At 62.8% G+C, this 19,460-nt stretch overlaps 1 protein-coding gene across 4 annotated transcripts in view; it reads left to right on the top strand.

The window, feature by feature from the left end:
• CARMIL1 (capping protein regulator and myosin 1 linker 1) overlaps positions 1–19,460 on the top strand; it is a 125,474-nt gene that overhangs the window by 82,785 nt on the left and 23,229 nt on the right. For all 4 annotated transcript variants that reach the window (XM_036015005.1, XM_036015006.1, XM_036015007.1 and 1 more), the window contains 9 exons: positions 1,967–2,139; positions 3,490–3,558; positions 4,036–4,129; positions 6,631–6,729; positions 9,549–9,677; positions 10,302–10,433; positions 15,398–15,573; positions 16,367–16,454; positions 17,472–17,621. In XM_036015005.1, coding sequence (XP_035870898.1) covers positions 1,967–2,139; positions 3,490–3,558; positions 4,036–4,129; positions 6,631–6,729; positions 9,549–9,677; positions 10,302–10,433; positions 15,398–15,573; positions 16,367–16,454; positions 17,472–17,621 — 1,110 coding nt within the window. The remainder of the gene's footprint in view (positions 1–1,966; positions 2,140–3,489; positions 3,559–4,035; positions 4,130–6,630; positions 6,730–9,548; positions 9,678–10,301; positions 10,434–15,397; positions 15,574–16,366; positions 16,455–17,471; positions 17,622–19,460) is intronic.

Genomic DNA, 19,460 nt, shown 5'->3' with positions numbered 1-19,460 from the left:
TAAAAATGGAATGAAGAGTTACGATTTAGTCCAGCGGTAGAAGGTACTGAAGATTTGCTTACCTTCATTGGATTCAAGTCATGACTAATTAAAGAAAGATTGTAGCTAATAGATTAAAAGAAACCCAAATGGACTCCTAAGCCGGTCTTTTGTAAGCCTTGCACTTCCTAACTTCACCTAATACGCTCCTCTGCGGGCGTGAAGTTTACCGTAGAGTTGACTCTGTGACCTTGTATCGTGTGGAGAAGCTAATTTGAATTCCGTCCGGGAATTTCTCAGAGTTAGACAAAGACAGCGGCCCCCACCCCCCATCTCCTCTTGAAAGCTCTACCGACCCTTCTTGTATTCCCCGCCCCCAACCCCCCATTAGCCGCTCGGGGCCAAGACTTGGTTTGGGGTGAAGAAGGTTAATGCCACGCAGCACCCTGTGTGGCAGCCCTTTAAGGCGCATCACTGAGAAGAGAAAGACTCGTCGCGGAGGAAGCAGAAGGCGCTGACTGTTCGTTGCTCCCCCGGGAGCCCGGTGCCCCGCGCCGCGCGCTCCGCCGCCGCTCCCAGCTCCCAGGACCGCACCGCGTCCTGTCCTGCGGGGCCGCCAGGCGCGGCCTCCAGGGCCCGCCCCCGCCCCCCGCCCGCTCACTCCTGCTTCGTGGGGCACAGCAGTGACTTCCTCCGCGAATCACGAGGGAGGGAGGCGTCACAAACTTAAAAAAATCCAATTGTCCTTGTGAATTCCCACAGGACACTAGCAAATCCTATGAAGCTGTGAGCGACCTTTTCCGAGGAAGGGGGGGGGGGCTCGGGGAGGCGGGGCTGGACGTCCCCCGCTCGTCCTGCTCCGTCCTCCGGGGGTGGGGGGTGGGGGTGGGGGCTGCGGTCTGGAGGGCGGAGACGCCGCTCCTCCCGCCCCTTCCCTGTGTGGGGGTGCGTCCGAGTCCCGCGTCGGGGCTGCAAGCGCAGCTCCTTCCTGGTTAGTGCGAGCAGGCCCGTCTCTGTGTCCGCGTTGTGCCAATTATTCTCCTGTTTTGTTCATCTTACCCTGGGTTATTAAAATTGGGGCATGATTAGCATGTAACTTACACTTTTCAGAATGTGGGCTGTTGGTTTTGCATATTTAGTTGGAACTTACACCGCCCCGCTGTTTTGGGGGGATTCTCCTGGCCGGGGACTGGCCCGGTGTTCAAAGACTGGGGAACAGTGATGGGGAAGTTACGTTCACCCCGAGACGTGCGTCTCCTGGCACATGTTTCAGGAAAACTTATATTTTATGAAAAACACATTTATGAGCTTCACGCTTTGATTACGCTGCAGGGGCCTTCACACGGTGTTTCTGTGACTTTTATCTCCCACTTGGAGGTGATCTTACCGTTTGAAACACACCCGGACGCCCGTTTGCAGGTGGTGGAGTTGGCCCTGGCAACGGGAGCTCGGCCGCACTGCGCGCCTGAGCCCGTGCGCCTGGGAGGTCCAGGGAAGACTTCTGAGGCCCCTGTCACCGAAACTAGGTGGCTCTTTCGAGAAACGGCTTCCTTTTTTCCCCCCTAGTCTGAAGCAGGAGAGTGCAGAGCAATTTAAGATGGTTAGGAGCTGGGTCTTGTGATGCGGAAAATCCACCAATCACGGGCGGGATTGGGCGGGGGGGCGTGGTTTGCTGCTTGCGGTTCCCACGAAGCCGATCTCTTTGCGCCTCCCCCTGGGGCCCGAGTGGGCAGAGCGTGTTCTGTGCCGGCCCGGCGTCCGAGTGGCGTCCGTGGGAAACCAGCACCCATGGACACCAGGGACGGGGTGGGGTGGACCGGGGTGGGGGAGGGGTCAGGTCCACCGGTGCCAGTACCACAGGCCTCACTGACCGGCCACGTTCAGCCGGAAGCCCACAGAGGGGCAGGCCCTTGGTGCGGGGTTCCCCCGGCGGGTCCCCCAAGGGGTGTCTCCGCGGTGAGCCCGTGCCTGTGCTGTCCCCCCGCAGCCTCTGCAGTCCCTGTCCCTGGCCGACTCCAAGCTCAAGACCGAGGTCACCATCCTCATCAACGCGCTGGGCAGCAACACGTCCCTGACCGCAGTGGACATCAGCGGGAACGCCATGGGCGACCTGGGCGCCAGGATGCTGGCCAAGGCGCTGCAGATCAACACCAAGCTCAGGTGCGCGGGCGGCGCGGCCGCGGGAGGGCCCGGCAGGGAGCGCCGGCTGTGTGCACGGTGGTGCAGGGGCCGGGCTCCGGGAGCTGCCGGTTCAGTCCTGCCAGAGTCCTGGGCGGTGTCCCTGCTGCGGGCGCCGTGGCTCCTTCCCTGACTGGGAGGGCAGCCCTGCCCGGAGCGGCCGTGGCTGCCTGCTCTCGCCGGCCCGGGGGTGGGGACAGGCGGCAGCAGCGTGGCGCCTGGTGGCAGGGCCCTGCGAGCAGAGCCGGGAGGGTGGCAGGTGTGACTCGCTTGGGGCCTTCCTGGCGCAGGGTGTGAGCCCAGCGTCCTGTCCCCCCTCCCGGTCCTGTCCCCGAGGAGATGGAACATCAGGGGCGCACAGGGCCCCCTGGTTCCGGGCGAGTTCACGCTGGTGCTAACCGCTCTGTCCAGCGGTGTCCACACACAGTGTCCACACACAGCAGGGCTGTTCTTTAACGGTCACCACATGGTGACCATGCAGTGGCCATCCCTCAGGGAGACCGGGTCACCACGGACCCGGCGCCCGGGGAGTGAGGAGTTAGCGCGCAGCCTCCTGCGAGGGAGGGCTCCTCCGTGAGGTCCCCTCGCTCCCCAGCGTGAGTCGGAGCCTCCGTCTCAACTGGAGCCAAAAGCCATACCTGCCGCAGGGCCTCCGGGGTCAGTCTGGAGGCCGGGGGTCGTGACCTTGGGCCCGGGACCCTGCGGACGGGCAGGAGCCCTATTGGGTATCGGGTGAGCCGACGCTCTCAGCTCCCTCTCCTCCTTCACGGTCTGAGGGTGCAGCAGCCTCCCTCTCCTTCCGCGTCAGACCGTGCGCCTCGGAAGTAATGGTGTCCTGTCAGAGAGACCGGGGTCTCCCCCGCGGAGCGGGTGCGGTTCCTCCGAGCGGCGGTGGGCCAGGGCCGGGGCCCCTCCGGGTCAGTCTGCGCCTCAGCGCCTGGAGCTCCGGCTGCTGGCCGTGGGCCTCCGAGTGTCTCTGCTGCAGAGTTGCAGCCTGGGACGCCAGTCCTAGGCCTCCGTGGGGGAAACGCCACAGGAATGTGGTTTTGGACTCGGCCTGGCCGAGCCTGCCTGGTAAATTAACGTGTTTGCTGCCCGGCACGGTTTGGGCAGAGAACGCGCTAAGAACGTGACACGGGGTCCCGTGAGGACGTGATCCCGGAGAGGCGCTCGCCCTGGCTGGCGACACCGGGTTGAACGTTTCCCTTGCCTGCGTCTCGCCGTCCTGCAGAGACACGGGGGGCGGTGTGGCCCGCGGGAGGTGGGTCTTCAGCGGGAGGCCCCTCCCCCTCCCCCGTGTCTGACCGTCCCTGGGATCCCCTTTCCACGCAGGACTGTGATCTGGGACAAGAACAACGTCACCGCACAAGGCTTCCAAGACATAGCCGTTGCTATGGAGAAGTGAGTGTTCCCGGGGCTTCTTTCTGGGAAAGTGCAAAGCTCCACCCCGGCCTGGGAGCCCCGTGGGGTGACGGCGTAGCTGGGACTCGGGGGGCCGGGGGGCAGAGTCAGCCCCTGCCCCCCGAGTGGGGCCGGTGTGAGACCCCGTAAAGTGAGGCCCGGCTCCCTCCCTCCCGCTGTGATTTCCGTCTGTTCGCACTGGTGGTACTTTGTTGACTGTTTTGACAGCTTTGCATCCAGTGTGAGAAGCGGGCTGAGCTCCAGAAACTAAAACCCATACTCCCGACAGTTGTGCCATTTTGTCGGGTGTCCTGTGTGGACGAGGCTGCCTGGGCTGCCGCGGGGACCCCACGCCGGCCTGCGGTCTAGAGCCCCAGACTCGGGGGCCGGCCGCTGCCTGTCGGGGTTTCAGAGAAGTGCGGAGTTGAGGTCTGGGAAGATGTGTTTACACACAGACACCCCCTCTCTCCTCCGCAGGAACTACACCCTGAGGTTCATGCCCATCCCCATGCACGACGCCGCCCAGGCCCTGAAGACGAGCCCCGAGAAGACGGAGGAGGCCCTGCAGAAGGTGCCGCACTCGGGGGTGGGGGGGTGCTGGGGGGGGCGTGCAGCAGCCAGCTCAGGGCGGCACTGGACCGTCCCTGTCCCTGCGTCCGACCGTGCGGACAGAGCTTCGAGTCCTGTCCCCTTCACATCAGCTGGTGCTCTTGGGGCCACTGCAGGGGTCCTGCGTGATGGGGGAGGGAAGATGAGGCTGGAGCTGGCGGTGCGGTTTACGTGGGTGGAGTAGCGTCCTTGCGGCGTCAACCTGCAGAGCTCACACTGGACAGCTGTCCTGTCGCCCTGTGGACAGGCGTGGACCAGAGGGTCCGCTGGCACCACTCCTGTGTCCTCCATCCCCCTCCTTCTTGGTCAGGAAGTCCAGGCCACCCCCAGGATCTCCCCCTCTGTCCCCGCCTCCGTCTGCAGGCGTCTGTCTGTCCAGGGCAGTCCCGGCGTCCCACAGCTCAGCATGGGCTGGGGCCGTCCAGGAGCAAGTGGGCCGCCGCAGGGCCCGTCTCAGGGTGGCCCTGACCCCCCACGAGTTTCACCTGCAGGAGCCCCCCCACCCCCACTGGGTTCTCACAGCACAGACTGCAGGGCCATCCCACACGGCTCTGGCAGGGGAGGGGAAAGGTGACGGCTGTGAGATACGCCCGGCGCCTCCGTTTTCCACAGCCATGGCCCCCCGACCCCAGAGCCCCCTCCAGGCCTCTGTGCTCAGCCCCCGGGACGCGGGGTCTCTGTGCTGGGTCGGGAATGGTGCTGGGAAGGGAGTGTACCCCACTGTTCCAGACATGCGAGCACGCCCAGCGGAGACGCCTGCGTGGGGGAGCAGCCTCCTGCAGACGCTCAGACGTTCCCCGGCTTTCAGAAAGGAGCTTGGGGTGTTGTGTTTTCTAGAAACCTCCCCCGAGACTCGGTCTGGGCCGCACTGTCGGTGGGTCAGCTGGGGGCTGTCTGGAGGTGCGTGAACCTCCCGGGGGCACAGTCTGCTCCCGGCACTGGCTGCGGCCGGGGCGCCCCAAGGCCGAGGGCAGGAGGGCAGACGACACAGCAGGAGGCCCAGGGGGCGGGGGCGAGCCCGCCGCTCCGCACCGCCCGGGGTGGGGGGGGAGAGCCTCTGGGGAGGGGCAGAAGCCGGGCACGTGGGCGGGGACGTGGCCTGGGAGAGAGGCGGCTTCCCTGGCAGCGGCGGGAGGGAGTGTGACCTCCGTGGCCACGTGTCCCCTCCGTGTGCTGCGTTTCAGGGGCCTTCTCGTCTCTGTGAGGTCGTCACGGGGGCCCGTGCGGAGCGACACTTTGGGCTCGCTCACTGTCCGTGGGTTCCAGGGCGGTGCCCGCTACAGCCTGCGTTTTAACTGGCCCTGACGGGCGCGCAGCCGTCGCCGTGCCAGCAGCGCAAGGAGGGCGACGGTGGGAGCGTGGCCGTGCTGAACGCCTCGCGGGCGCTGGGCGTTTCTCACCAGGGAGCTGCAGCGGCAAACCCGAAGCCAAGGGGTTGAGGGGTGCTTGCTGACGACGCACGGAAGGAGGAACGGCGGAAAAAATGGGCCCAGTTGCCCGTCCCGAACCGTTCTGTAACGTGCACCTGCCTGGTGTCTGTCGTTCCCAGCAGTGAACCCTTCCTTCCTGTTCAGTTGTAGCCGTTGTGTGGGGTTCTTTTTTGTTTTACGACTTTATTTATTTTTAGAGAGAGGAGAAGGGAGGGAGAGAAAATGTAGATGCGCGGCTGCCACTCATGCACTGGGGACCTGGCCTGCAACCCAGGCATGTGCCCTGAGTGGGGATCGAACCAGCGACCCTTTGCTTCACAGTCCAGTGTTCCATCCACTGAGCCACGCCAGCCAGGGCTGGTTCTGAAATGCCTTGTCTCAGCCTCACTTGCACTTTCTATAGAAGGTTGTCGTCGTATAAAATGCAAATTGTCAAGGGATTCCAAGATTCCTCATTTTCTGGGGGACGTTTTAATTTTCAGCAGTTTGGCTACATCAGCCCTGCTGGTGACAGACTGTGGGAACCTGGTGCATGCATGACACCAGCATGTGTAGGAGTGGGACCGGCTGCGTTCTCCAGGTGTCACTCCTGTTGCCTCCCTCTTTCCCCGTAAAGAATTTTCCGAGCGTGGCTGGCCTCTGTCGCCGCCCCAGAGCTCCAGGGAGTCACGTCCGTGCCCCTGGGGATGTTCGTGTAGCCAGCGAACTGTGTGGTGGTTAAATGTCGACGCGGCAGAAAGCACCGAGGCTGGGCGGAGGGTGGCGGGCAGTCACGGCGGGTGGGGGTGGGGCTCGGGCCCTGCAGGCGATTAAACACTCGCCCGGCTTCGTCAGCGCCCGAGTCACACGGAAATGACTGCAGCTGCCTGCACGCCACGTTTCTCCCTGAAAGCACCAGCGGTGCCTCCCAGCACGGCCGGGCTCCGCCTCGTTCATCTTCGGGGCTCAGGGCACGGGGGTGGGGTGTGAAGTGGTGGTGCTCGAGGGCTGGGAGCCGAGCAGCGGCCCTGAGCGCCGTGGGCTTCCCGTGCAGATCGAGAACTACCTGCTGCGGAACCACGAGACCAGGAAGTACCTGCAGGAGCAGGCCTACCGCCTCCAGCAGGGCATCGTCAGCAGCACCACGCAGCAGGTGAGCGGCCGCTCGCCGTCCCCAGCCTTTTCTGCACTGGCGCGGCCGGGGCGGCCCTGGGAGCGACGCATGCGCCAGTGGGGCTGGAGGGGCGGGGCTCGGGGGCGGGGCTCGGGGGCGGGGCTCCGGGAGGCGGGGCTGGGGAGGCAGCTGCGGGCTGACTCCAGCGCTAGGTCCACACCGTTCATCGGCGGCGGCGGCGGGCGCTGTGCCTTGCAGGGGGTCAGGAGGGTGGGTTGTGGGCAGATGCACAGGAGGCGGGAATTCACGAGGGTGGGTGGTAAAGCCAGAGGATAGTCACGCAGCCGCCTTGCAGACGGTCTGTTTCTGGGTCCTTGGACGTCTGAGCACGAAGCAACCCCCTTCCGAGTCTTCTGAGTGGCGAAGCGTCTGTCGATGCTAATTAGGACTTAAGTGCCGAAGAGAAACTCAGATGCTTTTCTCTTATCTGTACTCAACGTGAGGGGGGAAAAGAGGCTTAGAATAATTTTAGAATTATGAGATATTTTCCCCTGCAAATACCAGTCCAACTTAAGGGCCATAAGGCATTCGAGGAAAGCTCACAGTGGGTGTGAGGGGAAGCGCCAACAGACCGCAGCGCTGAGCTGAGCGAACTCACAGCAGCGGGCTGGAGCCGGCCGCCGTGGGAGGGCGTCCTCGGGGTGCAGGGAGTGGGCTCCGCACCTGGACACGTGACTGTGGCAGGGCCTCGGGCACCCGACGGGCTCACGTGGAGCCTTTTTCTCTGGGGGTGGGGGGAGAAAAAGTGGAGGAAACCTTCAACGTGCACTAACCAGGCAGACGGAAACTGAGTTGGAGAGCTGAGACGCCGCTCCAAGTGACTGACAGCCCTCTCCCAGGAACGGGAACATTAAAAAAATTTAGAAACAGTAGAGAAAATTGAAAAAGTGTGACAATAACAGGAAGCAGGAGCCACGGCTTGAAGACCCCCAAGACCGAACTAACCGACCTACGGGAACTGATCGGAAGGAGCGGGCAGAGGCCCTCGTCCTCTGCCAGACCCGTCCCGGCCGGAATAGCCGGGACGCGGGGAAAACTCTGGAGGTGTCCCAGAGAGGACGAACGGGAACCGTACCAGGGAGCTCGGGCGGCCTTGGCCCTGGCCCCAGCTGCTGCTGGGAGCAAACGAGGCCGTCAGTGTCGCGCGGAGGGCGGCCTGTTCTGGGCCGAGGATTCTGTGGGGGCTCTCCCGCCAGTGAGCATGAAGGCAGGGGAAAACTGTCCTCAGAGGTGGGCCCCGGAGGGTCCCCCCACTGACCATGGGACGTCTTCTGAGGGATTTCTCAAGCACAACAAGAAAATAGGGGAGCATACAGCGAGGCACAGAGGAGAAGGTGTTAGCGAAAAAGGAAATCATAAAAAGTTGTAAGAACTGGTGGAAGCTTTTAACAATGGCCACTCTGGGACAATCGGCAAAGATGAGAAGACATGGAATGAAATTTCTTCCTCTGTGGACCCCAGAGTCGTAACTCTGTAGCTGCGTTTTAGCGGGCTTAAAATTTTAAATCCAACTTAGACGAAAAGGGAAAGTGGAATTATTGTTACAGGAAATTAAAATCAAGCATCGAAAAGGGAGAAAGTTGAGTGGGGGTAGACGCATGTGCTAAATTCTTAGTTTTTATTTTCTATAATTTAAAACAAAAAATATGAGAATAAGACTAGTGTTTAAATTCAAGATGGGAGCCAGAAGCACTGAAAGACCAGCAGGGCCTCGGAGCGCGCTCTCAGCGGGCGGAGGGGGACCGGCGGGCGGGGACGGTGCCGTCCCGTGAGACCGTGTGTGTGGCCGTCCTGTGAGACCATCCGTGTGTGTGGCTCGCACGTTCCCTGCCCCGTGCTGGGGCTGCTTCACATTTCGTGGCTGCTTCATATTGAGAGAGGATGAAGGAAGGGTGCCCGAGACGAAACCCTCGTGGGGAGCGCTCCCAGGAGGTGACATTCCTCGGGGGATCGTGGGCACAGACCTTCGACGGGAGGCTCTGTCAGCCGGCGGCTCGGTGGCTTTTGTCCCTTCCTCGTCCCAGCAGCCAGAAGGTGTTATTTGCATAGAAGTAAAGGGATGTGCGTTGACAAAAACAATCACAGATACTCGTGGAGTGACAGGGAGAATGGCATCGTTTTGACATCACCAGAGCCTTGTTTTCTGCGAGGGGCTGATCTCAGCTGCGTGCTCGGTGGCTTCTGTCACTCCTCGGTCCCCGTGTTTCACGTGGGCAGCGTGGAGACCGCTGCGGCCGGACCCCGACCGTCTGCCTCAGGTCCCTCAGCAGGCGTCTCTGCGGGCAGCGGGCTTCTGCCTCGTCCACAGAGGGGAAACTGACGGCAGCTGTTTCTCTCTCTCTCTCTGTCTTTTTAAAAGATTTATTTATTTATTTATTTTAGCCGGAAGGGAAGGGAGGGAGAAAGAGAGAGAAACATCAGTGTGTGGTTGCTTCTCGCACGCCCCCTACTGGGGACCTGGCCCACACCCAGGCATGTGCCCTGGCTGGGAGTCGAACCGGCGACCCTTTGGTTCGCAGGCTGGTGCCCAGTCCTCTGAGCCACAGCAGCCAGGGCTGTACACCCCCTTTTCTAAGCCGGAGAGGGGACGGGAATCCTGTCAGTTTTCCTGGAGTTAGCGTTGCCCGGGGTCTCTTCTGCGAACAAACACGCTAATGACGGGCCGTGGGCTGCCCTCTCGGAAACCCCAGTGGGAGGAGGCGCCCGCCCTCACTGGTTCTGTGTTTCCTCCCCCGCCCCCCCCCCCCCCGCCCCGCCGGGCTCCCCGGACGCCGGCTGTCGCCCCTACGTGCGGGCAGATGATCGACAGGATGTGCGTGAAGGTGCAGGACCACCTGAACTCCCTGCGCAACTGCGCGGGGGACGCCGTCCAGGAGGACGTGAAGGCCGCGGAGCGGCTCATGCGGGACGCCAAGAACTCCAAGACGGTGAGTGCTCCTGCGGGCCGCGCGGCGCGGCGTCCTCCGTGGTGAAAAGGCGCTTTGAGCCTCCGTTTCGGGAACCACTTCCAACTTGCTCCTCCCCTCTGCCGGCGTCCAAGGTTGCTCCTGAGGGGCAGAGGGAGGCGGACCCCCCTGACACCCCTTCCATGCCCCTCGCAGCACAGAGAGGGACGTGGTTACACAGGCCGCCCTCGGGGGCGGGGTCACCCAGAGGCAGCTGTGGTTTAAAGTGGCAACAACTCGCCACTCTCCCCTCTCCCACTCGCCGCTGATGGGAGGACACTCTCCCCTGTCGCCTGAAAGAGGCCTGTCTCTCGCGGTGGAGTTTGTCCCCGAGGTGCGCCCGGTTCTGGCTCAGCTGCTGGAGTCGCACGCTCATTGGTGGCTGTGCTGAGAAGGCGGGACCCTGGGGCTCAGTCGGGGGACCCGAGGCGCAAGCACACGTGCTGCCCCGTGGCCCCCACGCTGGGCCTCGGGTCCCGCTCTGTGCAGAGAGAGGGCCTTCCACCGGGGATGGCCGTGCCCCATAGCACTTCTCCCCTTTGTGCCGGGGCTGCGGGCGTCGGGGCTCACGTCCGTACCTACGACCGGCTTCTGTCTTCCTCGCAGTTGTTGCCAAACTTGTACCACGTCGGCAGCGCGTCCTGGGCGGGAGCCGGCGGCCTGCTGTCCAGCCCCATCCAGGAGACGCTGGAGTCCATGGCCGGAGAGGTGACGCGGGTGGTGGACGAGCAGCTGAAGGTGCGTGGTTTCCGTGACCTCGGGACACGACGCCTCACGGCTTCCCCGTGGGTGACAGCGTCTCGCGCCACAGCTGCCTGTGCTCCCTAGATGTGTGTGAGTGAGTGTGCGCGTGTGTGTGTTCACCTGCACACACCTGCACACACCCGCACACACCCGCACGGGCGGTCCAAACGCAGCACTGTCCTTTCCAGCCTCAGTGATAAGTCTGGAACAACTCCCTCTGTGACGAGGTCAAGGACACCTGTCAGGTGCCCCTTCAGTCCCGACGGTGAGTCTCTAAGGGACTCCAGGTGCGCAGGCTGCCCCCCCTGCCCCCCCCCCCCGCCCCCGGTCAGGGAAGGGCCGGCTGCCAGCGTGAGGCCTGAGGAGGAGAGGGCTGCCTTGGCAAGACCCGTCTCCTGCCGTCGTGATTCGGGGCGTGGGCAGCGGGCGGGCGGGACCACACAGTCCTCTCGAGGGGCGGCTGGGAGCCCGGGGGCGCGAGAGCCAGGCCACAGGCGCCCGGAGTGGCCGAGACGTACGTGTCTGTGGGCTCCTGCTGAGACCGGTCTCTGGATTCAAGGGCGGGGGCTGGGGGGCGGCCTGAGCCCAGCTTTCCCTTAAGGTGACTCCAATTGCAGGTCCCCGGGGGCCTTCCACTCTCGGGCCGTCGTCCCCATTTCCAGCCTATCTGCTGGAGGGCACCCCAGAGAGCCCCGTGTGAGTTCCAGCACCGTTCAGTCTGACCCTCTGAGAACTCCTGGCTGTGCGACTCAGCAGTGGCCTCGCAGCCGGCCGGCCGCTCTGCGAACTAAATCAGCGAGGGGGAAGGGGTCGTGGGCTCTTTAGGGGTTAAGGCCCCCGTCTCCCCGTGTATATGTCACAGAGAGACCCCGTGGGCCATTTTTGTCTCACGTAATCACGGCCGTTGTGAACCCCCGCTGAGCAGACACGAGCCGTAGAGAAAGGACGGCTTGGCCGTCCGGTTCCGCCGGATCGCCTGTCTGCCGACGGCAGGTGTTTGCCGTCGCCCGTGAGGGTGGGACGTGTGAGAAGGACGCTTCTTGCCCAGGGTCGTCATCGCCCCTCGTTTACTCTGACTGTGAAAAGTGGGAGTTCTTTGTCAAACAGTGTAACGATATTACCCAGTATGTTTATTTATTTATTTAAGGATTTTATTTACTTATTTTCGGAGAGGGAAGGGAGGGAGAAAGAGAGAGAGAGAGAGAAACATCAGTGTGCGGTTGCTGGGGGCGGTGGCCTGCAACCCAGGCATGTGCCCTGACTGGGAATTGAACTGGCAACCCTTTGGTTCCCAGCCCACGCTCAATCCACTGAGCTATGCCAGCCAGGGCCACCGAGTATATTTAAAAAAGTAAAAGTCCATTGAAGTCCCAGAGGCAGCGTCATCCGGAGCACCCGGTGCTTCCCGGCGTCCTGTGTCCGCACACGACCTGGTGTCCACAAAGTGGCCGCGCGGTGCTGGCCTCGAAGTCCGGCACGGCCTCGGGAGTGCGCCCAGAGCAGCGCCCAGAGCAGCGCCCAGAGCAGCGCCCCGAGCAGCGCCCCGTCCCGTCTCTGGGTGGCAACACTGAGTTCTGTTGTGTGAATTCCCAGACTCTGTGCCTCCTCTCGGGCCCTGGGGGTGGGCTCTTGCCAGCCAGCCCCCGTTGAGAGGCAGCAGAAGGGAGGTCTGAACTTTTACAAGCCTGAAATAATGTGAGTGTATTCAGGGCCTAAAATATCTCTCTGTAAACAGCCATTCCCACAGGCTTGGACGCCCAGCTTCCCGGCCCGAGCCCGGTGCCCGCTGCTCCCCACCCATGGGCGTCCTCACGGGCGGGGCCCACCTTTCCCTCCTCTCACCGCCTCCGCCGCCGTCCCGGCTCCTGGAGGGACCGTTCTGTTCTGTTCCCCCCGGGCTTGGTTTCTCCACGCTCCTTCCCTTTGGGGTTCAGGGTCCTCGCCCTTCGTGGCAAATCCTCAGTCACAGCTGCTCAGTGAAACCCCTCTCACCGGTTTTCTCTGAACTGGGCTCACGACAGACGGCTTTCACGGGCTGACAGTCAGCTCTCCTTTCCGTTTCCCTGGTAAGTGCTCATCCCTTTCCTGCTTTTCAAAAATTTCAATTTGCATCTTTATATGGCTTCCCAGTACCTTGATTTTCTTCCACTTATGCAGCAAACATGTATTTTTTACTACAATCAGTTTCTTATTAAACTACTAGGATCCTTATTTATATCACTACTATCATCAAATTTTTCTGGTTAAAAGTGTCCTTTTGCTCTTTCCCAAATTCTCTAAAATTAACATGTGATACTCTCAGAAGCTAAAGTGGATGGGTTTTTTAAAGGCTTTATTTATTTATTTTTAGAGGGAGGGGGAGGAAGGGGGAAAGAAGAGAGAAACATCAGTGTGTGGTTGCCTCTCGTGCGAGCGCCACCTACTGGGGACCCAGCCTGCAACCCAGGCATGTGCCGTGAGTGGGAATTGAACCAGCGATCCTTTGGTTGCAGGTCTGTGCTCTGATCCGCACCAGCCAAGGCAGGTTAATTCTTATAAAAATAAGCTCTTATCATAGTGAATTAGAAACTGGGACCCAAGGCCCAGATTTGGGTCCTAGGTTCGCCGCTGCCAGCTGCCCCAAGCAAGTCACCCTCACTTGGTGGTCCGGGCATCTTCACGCCGGGTGGGCTTGATCTCCAGGTGGTCGGGGTCTTCCCAGCCTTCCTGGGGGGTCATCCTGCGTGATGGCCAGCAGTAGGCACTTTGAATGTTGCATGAGAGTAATTTTAAATAGCTCTTGGAGCCATCTTTTAAAAAAATGTTATTTTGGGAAAGAAAAAGAAACGGCCAGGGGAGCCAGCCTTCTGAGCAAACTTCCCGAGGAGAACACGCCGGCTTGGAGAAATGCTTTCCTTGGGAGGAGGAGGTGTTTTCTCTGGACCGGCCCGCGCTGGGGGTTTAACAGCAGCGGCAGCTCTCCGAGTCTCCCCTTTCCTTGGCGCTCACCTCTATCCCGGGGTATCGGGTGAATAAGGGGGATTTGAACGTTTTAACATAAAGGAAACATTCATTCTTTTTCCTCTGGACTTAAATTTTAGGAGTGCTTGTGTTGGCCTTGGGGAGCCGGGCTTTCGCTCGGGGCCGGAGCGGTGAAAGGCTTCCCTCCCTGGTCAGCTTCTGGTCTGCGGGGGGAGCCAGGCCCGAGGGGCGCGGGCTGGGGCTTGGCAGGCCGTCGGTCACCTAGCTGGGCCGGAAGGGCCCTCCGAGTCCTCCCTGTCCTGCCGTTTGGGTTTCCCGGGCACGAGGAGGGACGGTTTCAGAGCTTCGGTGTGGACGTTGGGTTTGCGCGAGTGTGTGAGCGTGGCTGCCGTGCGAGGGGTGCTGATCCGGTGCTCCTGATCAGCATACGGAGCAACGGCAATCACGCCTAGTCTGTGCGGTAAAACCGGAAAGAAGTGCAAGTGAACTAACTGCCCGGCGAGGTCACTGAGGTCGGCGAGGAGGAGGGAGCGGCAGCCGGCGGCCTCCGGTTTGGTTCTGGAGAAGGTCGGCGCCAGCCCTGGGCCGTCTGGTCTGCTGGTGACCAGACACTCACTTGCTGAGGGTCAACTCGGGGTCCAACACGGCCTGAGGTTCAGCTTCCCGGTTGCTCCGGCCGCGTTTGAAGCGCTCGACGCCCCGTGTGGCCAGGAGGGGGCGCTGACGGTCCGGTCGTCTGGGTCCTGAGGGGCGGCCCCCTTTGCACCTGACGTCCGCCTGTATGATGTGGGGTGTCCAGTGTGGACGCTGCAGCCGGGGCTCCGAGCCCGGGGTCCAGCTGAGTGCTGGGGGTGGGGGATGGGGGGTGCTAGGGAGTGTGGGGGACTGTTTCGGGTTGTCCCTGCAGCGCCAGGGCAGGTGGCCGTGACCTGGTGGCTGCCTCCCACCTGTCCCCCCGTCTCCCTCCCCATCCTCCTACACCGTGTGAGGGGGGCCCTGGTGGGGCCCCATCCTGTATTGAGCCTGTGAACGCGTGAGCAGACAGACCACCACACCTGTCTGTCCACGATGCCGCAGCGTCACCCGGCCCATGTTGCTGCCACGGTGACGGGACGCGCCCGGCGCTCAGCCTGGGCTCCCGGCCGGAGGAGCAGCTCCTGTCCGTGGCGGACACCACTGTTGTGTCTGCGGGACCCTGTGCCGCGCACCTTGCCCGTGGCCGTCACTCCGTCCTCAGCCGTCCCCCAAGGCAGGGGCTCCCCGGCTTGCCGCCTGACAGACGAGGGGAGGGAAACCGAGACCGGGGACGGGCCCAGAGTCACAGGGCGAGGGTTCGGGGTTGGGTCAGACGCGCGGGCAGCAGTCCCTTCCGCAGTCACCGCCCCCTCGGCTCGCCCCCGCGGCTGAGAACGGCCGTCTCTCCGCCCTCACGGAGGCCTCTCGGGTGTCGTGCGTGTGTGAGTGCTGGTCGCTGCTGCTGACGTTTCGTCCGAGACGTGCTCTGTCTGTGTGTTGTGTCCGCCACTCTGGTCCTTGCGGCCGTCAGGACAGGGGTGCCGGCGCCTGACTCGGAAGCTCTTCTTTAAAAGGAGGGAAACCGGCCGTCGTCCGTACTTTTCTGTCTCCGACGGCTCGACAGATTGGAGGGGTCCCCCGATCCTCGGTTCCTGTGGTTCCCAGAACCGCATGAGCATCCGGATCTGGCGTGCTGTCCGGGGAACGGGAGGCACGGACCCCAGAGAACCGTGTCGGGGGGCGCGGGGGCCAGGGCTGGTCGGTGTCCTTCTGAGTCTCCCCTCGATGCCTCGGCCCCGAGCACGTGGGGCCACCCCGAGGGGCCGAGGCCCCGAAAGCCCGATGGCCGTCCGCTGTCACTGGTCCCTGGTGCTGCTCCGAGGCCTCGGCCGCGTCCTCTGTGACCTCGCCTCCGTGGGAGGCGGCCCCCCGCGGTCCGCCCCGCCCCTCCCCGCCCCGCCCCTCACTGGGCTGCGTTGCAGGCGCTGCTGGAGTCCATGGTGGACGCCGCCGAGAGCCTGTGCCCCCACGTGCTGAGGAGGGCCCGCCTGCGGCAGGACCTGCTGCAGGCCAGCACCGAGAAGATCTCCATCCCCCGCACCTTCGTGAAGAACGTGCTGCTGGAGCAGTCGGGGGTGGACATCCTCAACAAGATCAGGTGGGTGCGCGCTGCGGGGTTTAGAGAGAGAGAGAGAGACAGAGAGAGAGAGGAAGAGAGAGAGGAAGAGAGAGAGAGAGAGAGAGAGAGAGGAAGAGAGAGAATCGATCGGTCGCCCCCTGTATGCGCCCCGAGCGGGGACGGGGGTCGAACCCGGGGCGATGCCCCACCAGCTGGGACACCTGCCCAGGCTGCCTGGGCAGCTCCTCAAGGTCAGGACAGGAGACGCTAAAACTGGGCATTTTGGCGGCGTTTGCTCATAGAAGACAGGACAGCCGTGAGCGTGTGGACAGCCGTGAGCGTGTGGACAGCCGTGAGCGTGTGGCTGTGCTCGAGGGGAGGTGCTGCGTGGGGGCAGCCTCGGCGTCTCAGGTGCGGGGGTGGGGGGAAGGGGGGGTCCACAGGGGGGTTTCCCGCCGGCAGGGAATCTGCGTCCAGAGCAGTGAGTGAGGCCTCGCCGCCAGACGGGACCCGCTCGCCGGCCGCGGCCTGGCTTGTTTTCGTTTCTGTCAATGGGCGGATTGTTCCCGACCACACGGGCATGCGGCTCCCATTACGTCGGCCCTTTTCCAGATGTTTCCACTCCTGCTGCTGAGCCGCGAGCTCGGGGAGGGCAGAGGTGCGTTGGCACAGGCAGCCCGCGGCCTGGGTGTTCATGGCGGCAGCGGCGAAGGCTCGCTTCGGGGGGTCCTCATCGCTGTTCTCACGTCCCCGCGTCCCGCCCGCCGACCTCACCCACGGGCGCCCGCCGCCCCAGCTAAACCGCCTCCCCGCCCTCGGGGTGTCTCCACAGTGAGGTGAAGCTGACCGTGGCCTCCTTCCTGTCCGACCGGATCGTGGACGAGATTCTGGACGCGCTCTCGCACAGCCACCACACGCTGGTGAGTGCCGTGCCCGCCTCGGGCGGTGCGTCCCGTCTCTGTCTGCCTGCCGGGACACGGGGGCCACCGGCCGGGCGGCGGGCGGGCTGGCTTCCACGTTCTGCGCTGCGGCAGCTTCGGGGTGAGGGCCCCAGCTCTCCCCTCCCCGTCCCGCGTCCCTTCGAGGGGGCGTCTCCCACGCTCTGCAGGGGGATCCGGGGAACACAGATGCGGCGGCTTCCAGAAACCTCCTCCGTGACGCTGACCAGCGGCATGGCGGGGGAGATGGTGGGGAGACCTAAGGATACGACTTGTTTGTTTTCATGTTTTTGTCTCCGTCACCTGTTTTATTTTATGTGTTTTCTATGGAGTTGACGGGGGCACCAGTGAACACCATCGCACGGGTTCAGGTGCACAGGCTCTGCGTGCGCTGTGCTGGGTGCCCCGCCCCAGGCCCGTCCCCCCCCACCCCCCCAGCTGGTGGTCTGAGAGTGGACCGCTCCTGGAGGCACGCAGGGAGGGAAATGTTCGGAGACCAAAGGAAAAGTGGGACTGGTTCTCCCCCGAGGCAGGGGCTGCGCCCCAGTGTCTGCTGGGGGAGGGGGTCAGCGCCCTCACACTTCTCGGAGGTCAGGCCCCGGACACCGGCGAGAGCTGCGTGTCTCGCACGCTGGCAAGTGGGTGTGGAATCTCCCACGGGGGTTGTGGCGTTTCTCCAGGGAAAAAAGTCGGATGGGGGTTGAGCTGTCGGGCGAGGCTGGAGGACACCAGCACGGGGGGACGGTGACAGCTTCGTCCCCGAGAGGCGTACAGTGTGAGCATTTTGAGAAGAGTTCATTTCGGGAACGTACACTCGGCTCAAGTCCTCTCAAGTCTAGAAGGCAGGCGGGACCCCTCCAGCGCCCCACTCAGACCCAGATCTGCCGCGGGCTGGAGCCAGCCCACCGTTGGGCGCCGCCCCAGGTGGGAGCGCAGCCACCTGTGGGTCCCGTGTCCAGGGTGCATCTGAGCTGTGTCCCCCCCCCCCGCCTGCTGCAGACCGAGCACTTCGCCCGGCGGGGCAGGACCCTCCCCGCGGCCGAGGCCCTGGACGTGGAGCCGGCCGACGAGAAGCCCGCCCGGCGCCTGGCGCCCGCGGCCGAGGAGCTCACGGAGGCGGAGCGGCTGGAGGATCTGGACACCTGCATGGTGAGGCGCGGGCGCCGCCAGCCCTGGGCCCCCCTCCTGCCCCCTCCCCCCCGGGCGCCGCCCGGTCTGTCCAGGTCCCCCCTGTGCGCGTGGACCCAGGGAACCCCACCCCCCCCGGGGACGGTGTGTTCAGGGAGGCGTGGCTCTGCTGAGGCCGTGGGTACAGCGGTGAACCTGAGGGCTCAGGTCCCCATGGAGGCCGCTGCCCAGTGGTTTCTTTGTGATTTCGGGAAACTTTTTTAAAGAGAACCCCCCACCCCGCACCCCGCACCCCAGAGGAAAACTAAACGTTTCAGTGAATGTGCCCCGAGCCTGGCCCGCAACCCAGGCATGTGCCCTGACCAGGATTCGAACCAGCGACCCCTTGGTTCGCAGGCCGGCGCTCAATCCACCGGGCCGCACCAGCCAGGGCTGTGCTTACACCCTGAGGCCTCAGAAGTCGGACTCGGTGTTGTCGGAGAGTAGTTATTCCGACAGCGCTGAGGCGAGCCCTGAAGAAAGTACCTGTATGTCGCCGTGTATGACATGCACCCCTGGTTTGCACGCACTGTACACGGGTTGTTATCTCCGTGACATGTAATCATTGTACCCATGGACAATGCGCATCCGTATTTTTCCCTTGGAAGTTTGGGCCAAAAAAATGTGCATTATACACGGCAAAGTACGGTAGGTCGTGGGAAATTATCTGAGGGAAGAGGTTCAGAGGAACTCGGGGTCTCCGGGCAGAGTGCCCCGGTCGCATGCGGGTCGGAGCACAGCAGCAGCAGCAGCAGCCGCCGTGCGAACCGGAGCTGGCACAGACCGCGTCTCACTGGGCCTGCTCCTCACGTGGGCTCGGGGGGCGGGTGTGGGCTCAGAAGGGCTGTAAATGGTGTAAACCTGGTTTTCGCTCGAGTGATCCGTGTGGTTGTCTTACGTGAGGGGAAGACTGGGGCCGTCCTCTGTGAGTAGAGAGGGCTGGGGGGGCCCTCCTCCCAGGGGCGCCTGAGGCTCCCTGGGGCAGGCGGCACCCCGGGGGCTGAGCAGGTGACAGAGACACAGGACAGGGCTCCCCGTGAAAACACACACTCTTCCATGAGCACAGCTTTTATCATGAAGTCGCTCCCCCCCATTCCAACCAATTTCGTCTTTCGTCATTGTTTCCACGAGGCTGACGAACTGTTACATAGCAGGAGACCGGAGCTAAGTTTGCAGTCAGTGAAATGAAGAAGCACGTTTCTGAGAAAGAAGTGCGTGGCTGTGGGTTCTGTGCCGCCGTGGTTTTCCGTGGCTCCCCGTCTGACCGTCGATGCCGGGGCCACCCAGAGACGGCATCGACCACCCATGGCCGGGGCCCCTCTCCTGGGGAGAGTCCGTGTCCTCACCTTGGGCGCCTGGCCCTCGGCCGGCGGCACACACTCTCGGTCACTTGGAGAGGCATAGTGCCACCACCCGCGTGGCCGCCTGTCATAATCTCGGCAGCGTGGGCTCCGTGTTTCTGGCTGGCATCACCGCCCAGTCTTTCACGCTGTGATCCTCACGTGGTGCCACTTAAAAAAACATTTGGGGTGCCTGTTTCTCAGGGAGAGATACTTACTTTGCTTTGGTTTGTTTTAAAGATGTTATGTATATTTTCTAAGATTTTATTTATTTTTAGGGAGAGGGGAAGGGAGGGAGAATGAGAGGGTGAGAAACATCAATGTGTGGCTGCCTCTCGTGCAGCCCCCCACTGGGGACCCAGCCAGCAACCCAGGCATGTGTCCTGACTGGGAATCGAACCAGGTGACCCTTTAGTTCGCAGGCTGGTGCTCAATCCACTGAGCCACACCAGCCAGGGCTTGCTTTGGGTTTCTCAATGAG

Source organism: Phyllostomus discolor, chromosome 14 (assembly GCF_004126475.2).
Source record: "Phyllostomus discolor isolate MPI-MPIP mPhyDis1 chromosome 14, mPhyDis1.pri.v3, whole genome shotgun sequence".
Classification (NCBI taxonomy): domain Eukaryota; kingdom Metazoa; phylum Chordata; class Mammalia; order Chiroptera; family Phyllostomidae; genus Phyllostomus; species Phyllostomus discolor.
The sequence above is the reverse complement of the archived record's forward strand: the minus strand, read 5'-3'. Positions and strand labels throughout refer to the sequence as shown.